Consider the following 16,359-nt stretch of genomic DNA (forward strand, 5'->3'; position numbering starts at 1 on the left):
AAGCGGGCCACTTTATTGACAGCCTCTCTCTGAGTGTATGAGAGCATTAATGCATTTACACTATCTAGACGTGTGAGCAGCTCGTAAAGCAGCATCGCACTAATTCCTCCACTGTTTCTGTTGCATGTTGAGCTGGGTGGGTATGGTCGGGAGCAGTGGTGAAAAAGTATGCAGATTTTTTTTTTTTTACAAAATATCTAGCAATACCACGATGTAGAAATTGCGTGCATTGCAAAAAAAAAAACATTCTGTAATGCAAACATTTCAAATGTTAAACAGCTTGTAAGGCGTGTCCTCTCAGTCGCACACAGACGCTATAGTAGACTGCAGTTGTTACTTATGATATTAATGCAATAAAATGGATTCAAGTAATGCACAAAACACTGCGACGTGTTGGAATCTAAAGAAATGGTATTTCAGCTTTGTACAGCACACGCATTTGAATTATTTTATTTGGATCTTCACAAAAGGCGCAGTACATTAGATCCAAACACTGATCCCAAGAAGGTTGCATTCAAGTCCAACCAGATACAACTGCTGCACATGCTTAAAGGACCACTTCACCACTTTTCAACCTTTCAACCTATCTTCACATAATATCTTCACATAATATGTGAAGATTATTATTAGTGAGGACCTATTATATTATAATAGGTCCTCACTAATAATAATGATAAAATGGCACAATTCTTTTCTACTCAGTCTGTGTCTCATTGGAGGGCTGTCCTCCAGTGACATCATCATTAGGCAGATTATTTTTTAAACACAATTTGTCTTTACAAAAATGTTTAGATTTTCATTATCGTGAGAATGATGGCTTCCAGTTTCTATTAGCTTGTATTCCCCATCGATGATGTCACTGGAGGACGGTTTCTGAATTGCCCACAGCCCTCCTATGAGACACAGACTTGAGTAGGAAAAAAAATGCAATTCTTTCACGATTATTGGTGAGGACCTATTATATGAAGATAGGTTGAAAAGTGGTGAAGTGGTCCTTTAACACAGAGGAAAAAGAAGGATAGCACATTGATGACATACTACTACTTGACACTATACTTTACTTTTATTTTTTATTTTTTTGGCGACTTACAGTAAAGGATAAATGAAACATCGCCTTCTCCAGATAACCGGGCTGCCCATAATACAGCTGTAACAGTATTTAGACAACTTTAGCACAATAAGATGACAATTATATTCCAATTCCCAAGACCATAATATGTTCCACCAAGGGCTGTGATATTTCATAAGTTTGGATACACAAATCTAATGAGCAGCCTATTTTTCATTCAAGTTTTGTTTATTCTCGAAAGAAAAACAAAAGATATACATGATGAATTACATAGGTTTACAAATAAAAAGAAAAAGCTTAAGACAAATTTCAAAACTATCTAAAAACAGTTACATATTGTGGGGGTCTGTATGCTATTTCAAAGATAGTAACAGTATTTCATTAATGAACACAATATCTTGCAGTGAATTGATATGTGTGTCATTGTAATCAAACAATGACACAAAACAGTTATTATTGACAAGAACAGGTTAGAGAACCAACTGGTCTGCAGTTAAATAAGTCCATTTTGAATACAATACTTTTACTTGTAACAGAGAGTATTTCTATATTGCGATATACTAAATTATACACACGTACATGAACATACTAAAGTCAAACATTTCAGCACTTCCTCCACCACTTGCCGCCTCAGGGACTAGAGTTGAAGTGCTTAAAGTCTCCTTCCTGACAGCAGTTGCAGGGAGGAGGGGAGGAGGGAAGGGGGCTACAGAGATGCAGCTGTGCCCCCCCTCCCCCTCCCCCTCCTCCTCCTCCCTAGGTCCCTCATCGCCATGGAGACACTGATTGTCACCGGGGCGGTGGTGGTCACGGAGAAGGCCGGTGGTCCTGCCACGCACACTCTGCTCCCAATTAATGTCCCCTCTGCACTGGCCCTCAACCTAACCACGAGTGGACGCGCCGGGGTCACACACCACTCTATATACCCCCTACCTGCGTGTGTGTTCGCGCGTGTGCGTGCGTGCGTGCACTTGTATTACCGTATACTTGTGAGGGGGCCGAATGTCCCCACAAGTACGGTAGAATTTGAGAAGAAGACAATGCGAGGGACGTTCGCCTGAGAAATGGACGATGAAGGCTGGCGTGTTGGACATTTAGAGGTTAGATTTAGGGGGTTTAGGTTAGTTATATATTTATATTTTTAGGCTATACTTGGCTGCTTGGCGGTGTTGTCGAAGTGCACCGAAAATAGCAGAGCGGTGATTTATTTAAATTTTTTAGGGTAAACACAAACAGTGTAGCAAGAGATGGCATTCATAATATCACCCTCCTAAAATGTCGATGTCCTCACAATGTGTGTGTGTGTGTGTGTGTGTGTGCGTGTGTGTGTGTGTGTGTGTGCGTGTGCGTGTGCGCGTGCGTATGCACGCATGCACACACATGCACCTAGGACACGTCGAAAACGGAAAACGTAAAGGCTAGGGTTTGGTTTTCCTCCCATGTGTAGATTTGTCTAGGCGGCTTACATGAATATTACCACACATTTGTAATGTACCGGTAGGTGTTTATCAGACGCTCTTATACAGAGTGACCTCACAGTAAATGTTTGGAAATCAATAACATAATGTACATTTTAGAGTGACTATAGGATACCAGATAAGCAATGAACCTACATCTAGCATCTAAACAACATCCATCCAAACAACTTTCTTAACATTCAATCCTTCACGATCGTTAAACATTTGATAGTTTTTTCTTTTGTCCTATCGAACCAAAACAAGTGCAGTTCTTCAAGTGCAGACTTTTCTCCTTTTAAATCCGTGTTCCCTTTTTTTTTTTTTAACCTAGTATTAATGTTTCAGCGATACGACGATTAATATTCAACCTTATTCAAAGTATGTTTTCTCTCGCTGTCGAGCCTTCACGGTGGAGGGGCTGTGCTTTCCGACAGGCGGCCGGCCTGCCTGCAGCCGCCCAGGGCGATGTTATGATTAGTGTTTCTGTGTGTAGAGCTGCAGCGGGCCACAGAGCCTGCCGTGCAAACTGTCCACTGCAATTATCGTCCTCGCTGAGCCTCGTTTGAAAAGTCTTTTTTTTTTTTAAAAGCCCTGAGAAATATCCGATCTACAAGCTGGGCGTTCGCTCCGCTGCGGCTCGCAAGCGCCTGATTGACTTGTCCCACGACGGAGTATATCTCACGGACACATTCCTCTTGTCTGTTAAATCTGTTGTGTTTTTAGTTTTTTTTTCTATTTTTCTATTTTTGTGAACTACTACTACCGACTACCGTACTTTTCCCTGTCTTGTCGGCTTCCTCCAACGTTCGCATGGATATGGAAGGATTTTGGAATGTTCATAATTATAATTAGTATTTCTTTCAAATACACTGTGGTGTTTAAACGGGTGCCTCACCAGAAAAGCGTATTCATTTATTAAGTTGCGTGATCTAAATAATCAGTGGTGTGGCTATTATTTAAATAAGTAATGCTATATCAATGTGTAGTTTGTGTACTTAATCTAAAAGAAGTAGATCAGCGGTCTTGAGTCTTGACAGCGTAACCCTATACATTCCAAACCATGAAGCATGCAGACATAAGCCTATAGGAACTGACCGATATGAACTGACCTATAGGAACTGACCTATAGGAACTGACCAATCATGTCTAGGGCAAATGACTAAGCCACACAGAGGAGCTCATTTAGAAGATGGCACATGTCCCAAACAACCACCCGGTCGGCCATTTTGTCTTTCCTCCCACGGACCGCCATGCAGTGGCGTCTAATATGCAGGGCAGGCTCCCTTAATAACATACTGTTACATAACGACCACATTGAACCCACCGTTGCCCCTCTGGCATGCTGGGAAATTCAGAGGCACCCCACATATATGCTGTAGTTATACTGAACTAATACTAGTGATGCTAAACTAATACCAATGACACTATAATAACCTATAGTCACGCTAAACTAGTGATACCGGACTAAATTACTAGTAGTGATTCTAAACTAGGGATACCGGACTAAATTACTAGTAGTGATTCTAAACTGTACTGAACTACAATGTACAATTAATTCAGGCATTTACCAGAGTGACTTACAATAAGCAAGGTACACACACACACACACACACACACACACACACACACACACACACACACACAGACAGTGTAGTTAGTGCCTCAGTAAACTAGGATCATAGTAACCTAGCATCAGTCTAACCATACTTTCAAAATATAACGATCACATTGAACTCTACGCCTGTCTAAATGACATGGCTCTCTAGATTTAATGTCATGGCATCTAGTGATACAGAACTAATACCAGAACAGAATAATACAGTAGCTAATCATGTGAATAGAATTGGTATCTTTGGAAAGGTAGCAAATACCTTCACATTTCTGCCTGGAAATGGGAAACAAAATCAGTTTATTGTTTTAGTAGACTGGACATGTAGAGAATGCATAAATGTTGTCTATAGTTACGTTATTTCACAGTGAAGACAGTTGTTTCGCAGGGAGACTGAGTTGAGCTGTCATTCATTCGATGGTGTGATGGTTTGGTTCGCGTGTGGAGTTTGGAGAGTGGGCGAGTTTACATCTGCTCTAGCCATACATAATAATTAACTACTATTGAATGTAATGAAACAACTCAATATACTACAATTCTCCCTAATAATAATAATAATAATAATGAGGGTTGGGGTTAGGCTGATTTCGTCAGCTCAGGTGTTAAACTACAGCAGATTAAAAATATGGCAGGCTAGTAAGCAACACAGCTGCATCTAATCAAATAATGGGTGTAAGAAAAGATGTGCAGGGTGTGTGTAGATCTAACACACCTATTATTTGATTAGCGGCAGTTCTGTTGCTTACATCACAAGTGTACTGTAAGGGCAGTCTTATGCAGCCTGCGTGTTTTTATTCTTGTCTCCACCAGGCCGAAGGCATGGGGGGAGAGTATGTTTTGCACTCCGTCCGTGTGTGTGTGGGTCCGTGTGTGTGTGTGTCCGTCCGTCCGTCCGTCCGTCCGTGAACAGCTAATCTCCGGTACCGTTAAAACCAGGTCGATGCCACATTTTGCACACACACTCCCTGGATGCCAACGATGAACCTCTGCCCAGACATTTTCCAGAACGGCCTATTATAGCGCCACCAGGAGGCTGACTTTTGAAAAACACATTTGTTGATATTACTACTACTCCAGATTCTGTCCAAAAATCCTGCAAATCGTTACACACTTTATCTATAGTCATGTGTTCAAGCCGGATATTTCATATTCCATCCTAATTGGCTAACATAAACTTGCAGAGTGACAGATTACTTTACCTGGGTTACATCTTCTGATAGTGCTGACATGACATGATAATCCCAACTAGTGCTAAAACAGGAACATTGGTTGAACAACCCTAACCTCACAGAAATGATGCCCAAGCCTAACCTCAAAACCCTGTCCGCCCGGTGGCGAAACGGCTGCGAAAGAGTGAGTCCCGACACAGTAAAGGCCATCCGCATTTGGGACTTGAACCCACAACGTCCCGTCAGGCTACATTGAGCCTATAGGGACCCGGACCGGTTTATGTTGGGAAAACAAACGACACAATCAGCCTAGGGTTTCATGCCCCTTTAAATGTATAGTCAAATAAATGAAGTCCCTCACATTCGTATGCCCTGCACGTAATTCTACATTTATTTATTTAAACTCTGTACTCTGACTGGGAAGGGAGTCTGGGAGATCATTATAACGATGTGAAAGAAAAGATTATATTCGTGGACAATCAAAATGTTAGACATTTATGTGGTGTCATTAAAATGTATGTTGACAATTTGACATGGCACTCTGCCTATCTAGAAAATTGCACTTAATTTCAAATCTAGGTTGCAGAGCCCCGGTCTAGTGTATCACTGAGTAGAAGTACCAGAGTTTTGGGTGTTGGGGTCTGAGTAGATGAGTAGATGTACCAGAGTGTTGGGGTCTGAGTAGATGAGTAGATGTACCAGAGTGTTGGGGTCTGAGTAGATGACTAGATGTACCAGTCGTGTTGGGGTCCGAGTAGATGAGTAGATGTACCAGAGTGTTGGGGTCTGAGTAGATGAGTAGATGTACCAGAGTGTTGGGGTCTGAGTAGATGAGTAGATGTACCAGTCGTGTTGGGATCCGAGTAGATGAGTAGATGTACCAGAGTGTTGGGGTCTGAGTAGATGAGTAGATGTACCAGAGTGTTGGGGTCTGAGTAGATGAGTAGATGTACCAGAGTGTTGGAGTCTGAGTAGATGAGTAGATGTACCAGAGTGTTGGAGTCTGAGTAGATGAGTAGATGTACCAGAGTGTTGGGGTCTGAGTAGATGAGTAGATGTACTCAGTGTTGGGGTCTGAGTAGATGAGTAGATGTACTCAGTGTTGGGGTCTGAGTAGATGAGTAGATGTACTCAGTGTTGGGGTCCCATCAGAATTCCCTCTGCGTCTCCAGAGCCTGGATTGAGCCGTCCCGCTGGCCTTTGTCAGCTAGTCTTTGTTGAGCCGCTGCTTTAACCCATTCTGAACGGGAACCCATTTTGGTGTTAGCACTATGTTATGCTTTAGCTATTGAAAAATAGCAGATCTACAAGCTCGTAGCGCGCCACCGAGTGGCGCGCTACGAGCTTGTAGGTCTGCTATTTTTGAAAAATCGAAGAACGACTGACATAGAAGACATTTTTAGAATCTGATCTCAGGTCAGAATGAAAACTGTCAGGATGTAGAAGACATTTTTAGAATCTGATCTCAGGTCAGAATAGGTTAAACCGAGAGCCTACAAACCACTGTTTGGTCAGGGCCAGTTTGCACAGGATTAAAGCCGGGGGGGGGGGGGGGGTCTCGGCATAAGCTGATTTGGCAATGATTAGTCTCTTTGCATCATAATGGTTTCCAATCCCCCTCCTCTTCTCGCTCACTTTCAAAAGTCTTGAAGTGGTTTCGTAGATGCTAGGGTCCTTTTAGGGTTTTTTTAGCTTGGAGCTTAATTTTGTATCCTCGTGTTGCTCGCCTAAAAAAGAGCAGATCTACACGCTGTCAAGGCGTCACGTTGTGACGCCTTGACAGCCTGTAGATCTGCTCTTTTTGGCGAGTGACCCCCGTCAGACCGTGGAGAATAGAAGTGGCCTTAAGTCATGGAGTTTGTGTGCATGTGGACTTTTCAATAAGGCCCAGAAGAAAAGCCTATCGGCATCCGTCTGTTTGTCAAGTTCGTGGCACATAGGCCTGTTGCAAGCCTACTTCATTGGTTTTATATTATTATATTCTGTGCACATGGAAGGGGGAGGGGTGGGTATAGAAGACATAACATAATGATTGGTACATAAAGAGAAGTGCAGCGCGCCTCATGCCAGTTGAAGGTATAGCTCAACAGGTGCTCAACATGGGACCAAGTTGAATCAGAGAGGGCACTTCAGGAGAGATATAAGACTACCCGAATACTGCAGCACTCCACAGGTCTGCGTGTATTTATTACTTTGCGGAGGTGACTGACCTTTCGACTTGCGTCCTCCTCAGAGTGAAACGTCTCTGATCCTGTATTATTTTTTATTTTTTTATACAATATTTTTGGGCCTTGACATGAACACAGAGATTACATAGACCAAATGTAGCGATATGGAATGAAAAAGTAATTAAACCCCCTTTTTCTTCTTTCTTCTTAAAATTGCTAAATACAATGCACAAGTACTTTTAAAGTTTTGATGCAGTCACTGTATCGTTACAGCCCTATTAATCAGGCGTTCCTCTTGATGTTGTCGGCAGGTTGGTGATGCACGTACCTGAAGACACAGGCCTGATCGCCATCGCCGGGCGACAGAGTCGAGGCCGAGGTAACGGACCCAAGTATTCCAACCCACCAGTACACATCCATACACATCCATACACAGCCATACACAGTCATACACAGCCATATACAGCCATACACAGCCATACACAGCCATATACAGCCACACACAGCCATACACATCCATACACAGCCATACACAGCCATACACATCCATACACAGCCATACACAGCCATACACAGCCATACACAGCCATACACATCCATACACAGCCATACACATCCATACACATCCATACACATCCATACACAGCCATACACATCCATACACATCCATACCCAATCCAATCCTTTGCTTATATATATATATACAGTATGATGATACATCCAATATAGGGACACCAAGGTTAAAAGTGGTTTAACCCATTTAGACTTCGAAATTTAGAAAATGTCTCATACCTCATGTTTCTATATCAGTGGTTCTCACTATTTAATGTCAAGGCCATGTAATTGGCCGCCGACCCCCATCTGAAAATATGTTGTTCCAGTGACCCCCCGGAAGCAAAGATTATGTTGGCTGTGAAAGAATATTATAAGAATATTCAAAGATTTGCACCACATTTTCACGATTTTTCAAAAATAGCAGATCTACAAGCACTCGGTGCCACGCTATGAGCTTGTAGATCTGCTATTTTTCAATAGCTAAAGTATAACATAATGCTTAAAACACCAAAATGCATTCCCGGACGATTCTACAAATGCCTTCAAAATCGGTAGTTCTCACACTTAAAAAAAAATCAACAATTACAATCTCGCAGCTTGTGAGCTTTATAGATCTGCTTTTTTTTTTATTGCTAATAAACGCAAAGATCTAAAATGACACTGTGATTTCCCGCCGGTTTATAATACAAAGATGTTTTGGGGTGTAATGTTTTAGTCTATGTTTAGTAGTATTTAGCAGGATAATGTTTTAGTTTACTGTTAGTCTATGTTTAGTAGTATTTAGCAGGATATTGTTTTAGTATACCGTTAGTCTATGTCTAGTAGTATTTAGCAGGATAATGTTCTAGTATACTGTCAGTCTATGTTTAGTATTTAGAAGGACAATGTTGGGTGTGTTTTCTCTCCAGGCCGTGGAGGGAACTGCTGGCTGAGTCCTGTGGGCAGCGTCTCCTTCACTCTAAACGTCCGGGTGGATTTGAAGTCCAGGCTGGGACAGAGTATACCATTCCTCCAACACCTGGCTGCACTGGCTGTGGTCGAGGCGGTACGAACCTTACCTGGATACCAGGTAGGATATTACTACTATTACTACTACTACTACTACTAGTACTAGTACTGTGGTCGAGGCGGTACGCACCTTACCTGGATACCAGGTAGGATATTACTACTACTACTACTACTACTGTGGTCGAGGCGGTACGCACCTTACCTGGATACTACCAGGTAGGATATTACTACTATTACTAGTACTAACTCAAAGCGCTTTACATAGATTGTGCATTACGTCGTTCATCCATTCACATCACACATTCACACACCGATGGCGGAGGGAACCATGCAAGGTACCAACCTGCACATCGGGAGCAATTAGGGGTTCAGTGTCTTGCTCAAGGACACTTCGACACTAACTCTAACTCTACCAATACTACTACTACTGTGGTGGAGGCACATTACCTGGATACCAGGTAGAATACTACTACTACTACTACTACTATTATTATTAATGAATTTTATTTTTTATTTTCTAACAGCAGTCAGTAACATTTTGAAAATCTTTTGAAATGATAATTACAACGATCTGTAGTAAAGGGAGGGAGGGGGGAAAAAGTCTGAAGCACTATTCACAAAGCCACTGATACCTTGTGAGTGTTATTTTGACGTAATAATGTCTTTTTTTGTATTAACCCATTCTGGGCGGGGAAAGGAACTGGTTGGAATAACGTGTTCCTTCCACACGCTACGTCCAACCAGGGAAACTCCCCCCTGTCAGGTGTAAAGGAGCAACTTGCTCAGGCATGAAGGAAGCATGAGTTCAAGTCCGTTGCTCTCCCTATGTCCCCCATATATGGGGACTAGGTTGGTGGAGGGTGTGTAGAGCCCAGGATCACATTGACACAGGGGTGAAAAATGGGTTACAAAATTGTGGGATACAAAGTATAGAGAAAAAAAAAAGAAACATAGGGTTTTTCAGAAAACTGTCAAGATTTTTGAAGGCAATTTTGTAGAATCGTCCTCAGGTCTAAATGGTTTTTTTTTTAAAAGGTCGTAAAAGTCATCATCAAAAGTAAATCATTTGGTGGCCCACAGGTTGAGAACCCCGGGTCTATAGTGTGCACTCAGAGCACGTCTCTGCCAGGGGCATCCCATAATAAGTCAGACAGTGTCTCTGTGTGTGTGTGTGAGTGCGTCAGTCAGTACGCAGCTGTGTGTCAACCAACCCCTGCTTGTCGTCAGGCCTGTCAGGATCGGGACGTTTCAATCCATGATTAATTGCCGCAAGTAATTGTGATGATTTAATTGTGTGTTTGGCATCGAACATCGGAACATAATGAATAGAAATTGCATTTCTGTTTTCTGGCGTTGTAAACAGAAATTGCACATGGCAGATATGACACATTTGTCATAAAATTAAATATACAAAGAAATGACTGACAATGTCCAGTACCATGTAATCAAAAATAAATGTACTATTGCCAAACCAGGCCATATATTTAATCACATTGCATCACATCACAATGCCTTTGGAGCTTATAGAACTGCTGTTTCTGCTCATGTTGAAACATATTTCAACTGATTAATTCATACAGATGAATGGACCCAATTATGCAAAAATAATTGTAATTATCTTAAATTAATGCTTTCAGGCCTTTTTAACCTTCTGTCCTCAAGCCCTTGGATGCAGTTTATCACTCTGCTTTGCGATGTATATCTGGTGAGCCTTACAGAACTCATCACTGCATCCTATATGACAGAGTGGGTTGGCCCTCCTTGGCCGACAGACGAAATAAACACTGGTATCTGTTTGTTTTTTAAACTTAAAGCAATTGATGGAACTTTACCGTTTTATATTAAAGCTCTGCTGGACAGGAACCCTGTAACATGTAGGACACACTCCAGTCACTGGCTCACACGAAAGGTCTTTTGTTTTAGTGCCCCAACCACGTGGAAAGACCTACAGTTTAAATTAAAGATCTTCTCTCCCATTACATATACGGTCAATTTAAATCTTTGATTGCAGCCTTACCCCCAAGTGTCTGCAACTGTTTTCAAACACGTGCTGCATGACGTGATGAGGAAAAATGTTGCTGTGCTGTTCGGTTTTTGTTTGTTGCTCTGAAAATGTTGTGTTTTGTTGTATCTCGACGACACTGCAAATGAGGGCAACCTCAATGTCTTTCGGGAATAAATAGAGGTTTGAATGAATGGGTGATTGAATGAACTAGTCTTACCTCCTATGACACTAAAATGTGGAATGCTCTACCAACAGCTGTTAATAAATGTGAATCCACACACTCTCAAAGAGCACTTATGGACGACTGCGATTTGAAACTGGCCCCTGTAAAATAGCTTAATGCGTGCTTAATGCATGTCCGCCAACCTTAAATCATGTCCGCCAACCTTAATGCATTTCCGACAACCTTCTACATACTGTGAATGAAATGTTCAATCAATCAATCAACACACAGAAGCCGCAAATCAACTCCTTTGGTAAAGGTAAACAGATTGGGGGAAGTAAAACGAGACTGTGAAATAAGTTAATGAGTCTGTTATCATTGTTATGTGTATGTATGTATGTATGTATGTATTGTTGACATCAATCATGAAGGAGCAGTATCGGTAATAATTGAACATCAAATGACACCTTTTTTTTAGAGCAATATCAGAGTTTTATTGTATGCACAGAGGAGCACAATGGAGATAAGCAGGCGTTATTGGGTTTTTATGGGTGCAGGCTTTAGTTCGGACACTATTATTGGTCTGACTATAATTCGACCGGCACCCTAACTTAACCCTAACCGCAAGGACGGGAGCGGTGCATTGGACCGCATGTCCGTTGGTGTGTCTAATCTGGGTGTGCCTCCCGGTTTTTATGACAGGTGCACCCTGTCGCTCTTAAGCGTCTGACCAAGTACAACCAGATTCTCAGAATTGAAGAGGAGCTTGCGGAGACCAACATTTAGCTGGGAAGAGTTTCAGTAACCCATTGATATAGCTCTTTTTTATGTGATACAATTTCAACAACAAAAATTGCTGCAGTATATGCAGTTCTATCCCTGGAATGTCATATTATTACCACCACACAGTTCTGCATGTTCGGTGTGGTTGGAGGTCTGCTAGTACTATACACAGTGCCGATAGCCTAATTAATAGCAGGCCACAATAACTAATGAAACCCTTATTACCAAGCTGTAGCACAAGCTCTGCTGTGCGCACGTGCGTGTGTGTGTGTGTGTGTGTGTGTGTGTGTGTGTGTGTGTGTGTGTGTGTGTGTGTGTGTGTGTGTGTGTGTGTGTGTGTGTGTGTGTGTGTGTGTGTGTGTGTGTGTGTGTGTGTGTGTGTGCGCGCGCGCGCTCCATCTGTAGGTACACAACATGGACATATAATAAACACATACAGTAGACTATGATGATGAGCAGGTAAATCTGTTATTTCCTGTGACTTGGCACGGTCGACAAGATGGCGGAAGGACACAACATACAGCGTTTTAGTTTTTCTTCTGTTTTTTACATCCGGTTCAGTCAATGTGTTAACAGTTGAAGGCAGAGTGTAAAACAGTGACTATAGACCTGAGAGGGTGTAGTAACTGTAAAGTCCATAGACCTGAGAGTGTGTAGTAACTGTGAGGTCCTTCTTCCAGGACATAGACCTGAGGGTGAAGTGGCCAAACGACATCTACTACACTGACCTGATGAAGCTGGGCGGAGTGCTGGTGACCTCCACCGTCATGGGACCAACCTTCCACCTGCTGATTGGTGAGGATACCTGTGTGTGTGTGTGTGTGTGTGTGTGTGTGTGTGTGTGTGTGTGCGTGTGTGTGTGCGATAAGTAACCTACTGCATGGTGGTTATCGGTTTATTTTCATTAGAATCCCCTACATTACATTGTCTCAGCTGTAGACACATTGGCGGCATCAAGTGGCGAGCGTCAATCCTGTTAGCACGTCTTTCAGTGCAGGCTTACGGAGCGTCGACGCACGGCACAGACCGCCCAAACGCAAAGTGTGTGCTAATTGCGTCTCCATATTTCAACATTTCATGATTTCAGTTAATCAACAGCAGTTGTTATTTAGTGACGAACTGAGCCAGTCCTCCTAAACAGATAACACAGCTGCTTGAAGTTGTCTCCATTACAATAAAGTTTTTTTTTTTCCCTCGAAGGAAAATAGTTCGTTTTTTTGTCCATGGGCCAATGGTGTCTGTCCCTTTGCTCCATCCATCTGACTCGCTGCGGTTCACATTCTTAACAACCGTGGTGTAATTATGGCGAACAAGTGGCCTGCCGTGACGCTTGTCACTGACGCGAGCGGAGTGTCACTTACGGGAGCGGAGTGACAGTGACGCTCTCCGTCTGTCAGGCCCTCAACATTCCTGGCTGCCACTAATCCCCAACGACACATCCTATATTAAAACCTCTATCACAACAAGAGCTCTGCATTCCTCCACGCCGGACAATGTACTGTATATGTACAGAAACGAGAATAGGTTTAGATGCACAGCAGCCATATTGGAAAAAATTGGGCGTCTTCCTTGCTTCCTTCACATGTCTTACAAATCTATCTATAAATGCACCAAGTCTCTGTACGTGTGTGTATGTACAGTATGTGCAGTATGTATGTCTGTAATCCACGTAATTCGAAAACCGTTCGCCCCACCGACTTCAAATCTGACACACGTTCCACAGCACCACAGGGAGTGCAGTTCCCGGTGTCCAGTCCGGTTGTCACAAAAACCTCTGCCCGGGCTCTAGACCTGCTCACCCCGATATCTCCATATATGGGCTGAAAAGTTTGGGAACCACTGCTGTAAATCCCACCTTAGTTTTATGGTTAAAAGAGCAACAACGTTAATTGAAAGGCATCGTATATAACAACATAACAGGCTTCCCACCCAGGGTCTAAATGGGTCTATAACATTTGAATGAAACGTGTTTCTGACGCGCTGTGCGCTCAGGCTGCGGCTTCAACGTCAGCAACAGCAACCCCACCGTCTGCATCAACGACCTGGTGCGGCAGCACAACGCGCTGCACGGCACACAGCTGCAGCCACTCGGCTCCGCCCAGCTGATCGCCCGCGCCGTCACCTCATTGGAGGGCCTCGTCGACGCCTTCCAGCAGGGAGGCCCCGACGCTGTCCTGCCTCTCTACTATAAGAGATGGCTGCACAGGTACACTACACACACACACACTACATACACACACATACACACACACACACGCAGACACACGCACACACACACACACACACACACACACACACACACACACACACACACAGACAGACAGACAGACACACACACACATTACACACACGCACGCACGCACACACACACACACACACACAGACACACTACACACACACACACACACACACACACACACACACACACTACATTACACACACACTACACACACACGCACGCATGTGAAAATGTTTTCAACCTTTTTCATATCGAGGTCCATTATTTATTCATTTATTTGATGACATTTAGCCTCTCAGACCCAAAACTAAAGAATATTTTGTTATCGTCGGATAAAATTTTGTCCACAATTCCATGCTGTATTGATGATTGTACCATTAGGAGAGATAACAGGCAAAATCAAGTATATATTCTGCATTCTCTCTAATTAAGTAGACTTCTTGTAAATTAAGTAATGTACGTGTTGTCTCCACACAGTGGGACGCGGGTGCGTCTGTGGAGTGAGGACGGCCCTGAGGCAGAGGTGGTGGGTCTGGACGACAGCGGCTTCCTGCAGGTCTACTCCAAGGAGCAGGGGGTGGTGTCGGTGGAGCCCGATGGGAACTCCTTCGACATGCTGATGAACCTGCTGGTCAGCAAGAGGACCTAGGGACCACCGCACCGCACCGCCACCTGCTGGTCAGCAAGAGGAGTGCCTAGGGACCACCGCACCGCTCCTGACAGGTTCTCTTGACTTCTGACCTTTTGACGTGCTGCTGATGTTTTATTTGATTTAGCCTTTATTTAACCAGTCAAAACACATTGTCTTTTTTCCCCTCTCCAAGTGGGAACTGGCCAAGAGGTTAGAAATAAAATGACACTTTGATGCTACACCGTATTGACCGTAACGTACGTAACATGACAATTAACAAAACGGACAATAATAAATCCATGATACACCTCAAGATACAAAAATTCTCAATTTTTCAAAACATAGCTGACCTAAAGCTCATAGCGCGCCACTCGGTGGCTTGTAGATCTGCTATTTTTCAATAGCTAAAGCATAGCATAATGCTAACAACAAAAGGGGTTCCCGCCCCAAAATGGATTAAGTGACAGAAGAGCGCATAGTTGTGCATATAGAGAAGATACACAATCTACAATATGTACAGAAATGACCACCTGACCACTGCACCACCACCGCCGGACCTTCTCGCAGACCGCGAGGACCAACATGACTGGACCTCCTGACGTTCACCGCTGGAAGCCGGACTTACAATGGTCCAACGTTAGCCAAAACCACGGCGGATCTATAAAGATCGCGGCGCCGCAGCACGCCGTCGTCTTGCGGATCGGCTTTCTGCTCTTGTAGATCTGCTACTGTATCCGCTTGTAGATCTGCTACTGTATCCACTTGTAGATCTGCCTACGTTTGGCGAGATTCGTTGCAGAGGGGGGGGGGGGGGTTTACGAGTATAGAGGTTTTAAGTGCTTAAATGACCCCCATTTTCAACTGTATGTTATAGTAACGTTTCCATAAACTAACTCTGTGTCTCATTGGAGGGCTGGACAGAAACCTGTATGTTATAGTAACGTTTCCATAAACTAACTCTGTGTCTCATTGGAGGGCTGGACAGAAACCTGCCTACTACTGACACCATTCATTGACGGGGATGCTAATAGAAACGACAAGCTTTCTCTTCAAAAAGGATGAACTTTGAAGACATGTTTGAAGTTACCGTACCCGTGATGCCACTCGTAGGCAGGTTTCTGAACTCCTTCTAGTGAACATTAGTGAGGACCAACGATACGAAGGTAAGGCTGAGGGTGGTTTAACTGTTCCTTTGAGCACCTCCTCAGAGATCTGAGCCTCGGACCAGCCTCTCCAACGCTGGAGCTGAACCAATGTGAGCTAATGCTAGAGCTGACCAATTGAAACAAACTTTATGTAAAATGTATTAATGTATTTTTAGTCTTTTTACCCCTAAACGATTGACTTTAGTCTTGGTCTTAAAGGATATACTATAATGAATTATCTTTGATTGACACTGTCACTTTTGCGTGTGTACAAACTATTGGGGGGGGGGGGGGGGGGGGGAAGCTGCTTGATTGAATACTTTATTAACAGATTGCAAACAGTACAGTAAGTACAATT

General features: G+C 43.2%; 1 protein-coding gene across 3 annotated transcripts in view; it reads left to right on the forward strand.

The window, feature by feature from the left end:
- The window catches only part of hlcs (holocarboxylase synthetase (biotin-(proprionyl-CoA-carboxylase (ATP-hydrolysing)) ligase)), a 53,039-nt gene extending 37,413 nt beyond the window's left edge, over window positions 1–15,626 (forward strand). For all 3 annotated transcript variants that reach the window (XM_080780955.1, XM_080780956.1, XM_080780957.1), the window contains 5 exons: window positions 7,784–7,851; window positions 8,936–9,096; window positions 12,667–12,781; window positions 13,979–14,192; window positions 14,703–15,626. In XM_080780955.1, coding sequence (XP_080637081.1) covers window positions 7,784–7,851; window positions 8,936–9,096; window positions 12,667–12,781; window positions 13,979–14,192; window positions 14,703–14,874 — 730 coding nt within the window. In that variant the 3' untranslated portion in view covers window positions 14,875–15,626. The remainder of the gene's footprint in view (window positions 1–7,783; window positions 7,852–8,935; window positions 9,097–12,666; window positions 12,782–13,978; window positions 14,193–14,702) is intronic.
- Window positions 15,627–16,359: the final 733 nt, after the last annotated feature.

Source organism: Protomyctophum bolini (assembly GCF_963924005.1).
Source record: "Protomyctophum bolini genome assembly, chromosome: 13".
Classification (NCBI taxonomy): Eukaryota; Metazoa; Chordata; class Actinopteri; order Myctophiformes; family Myctophidae; genus Protomyctophum; species Protomyctophum bolini.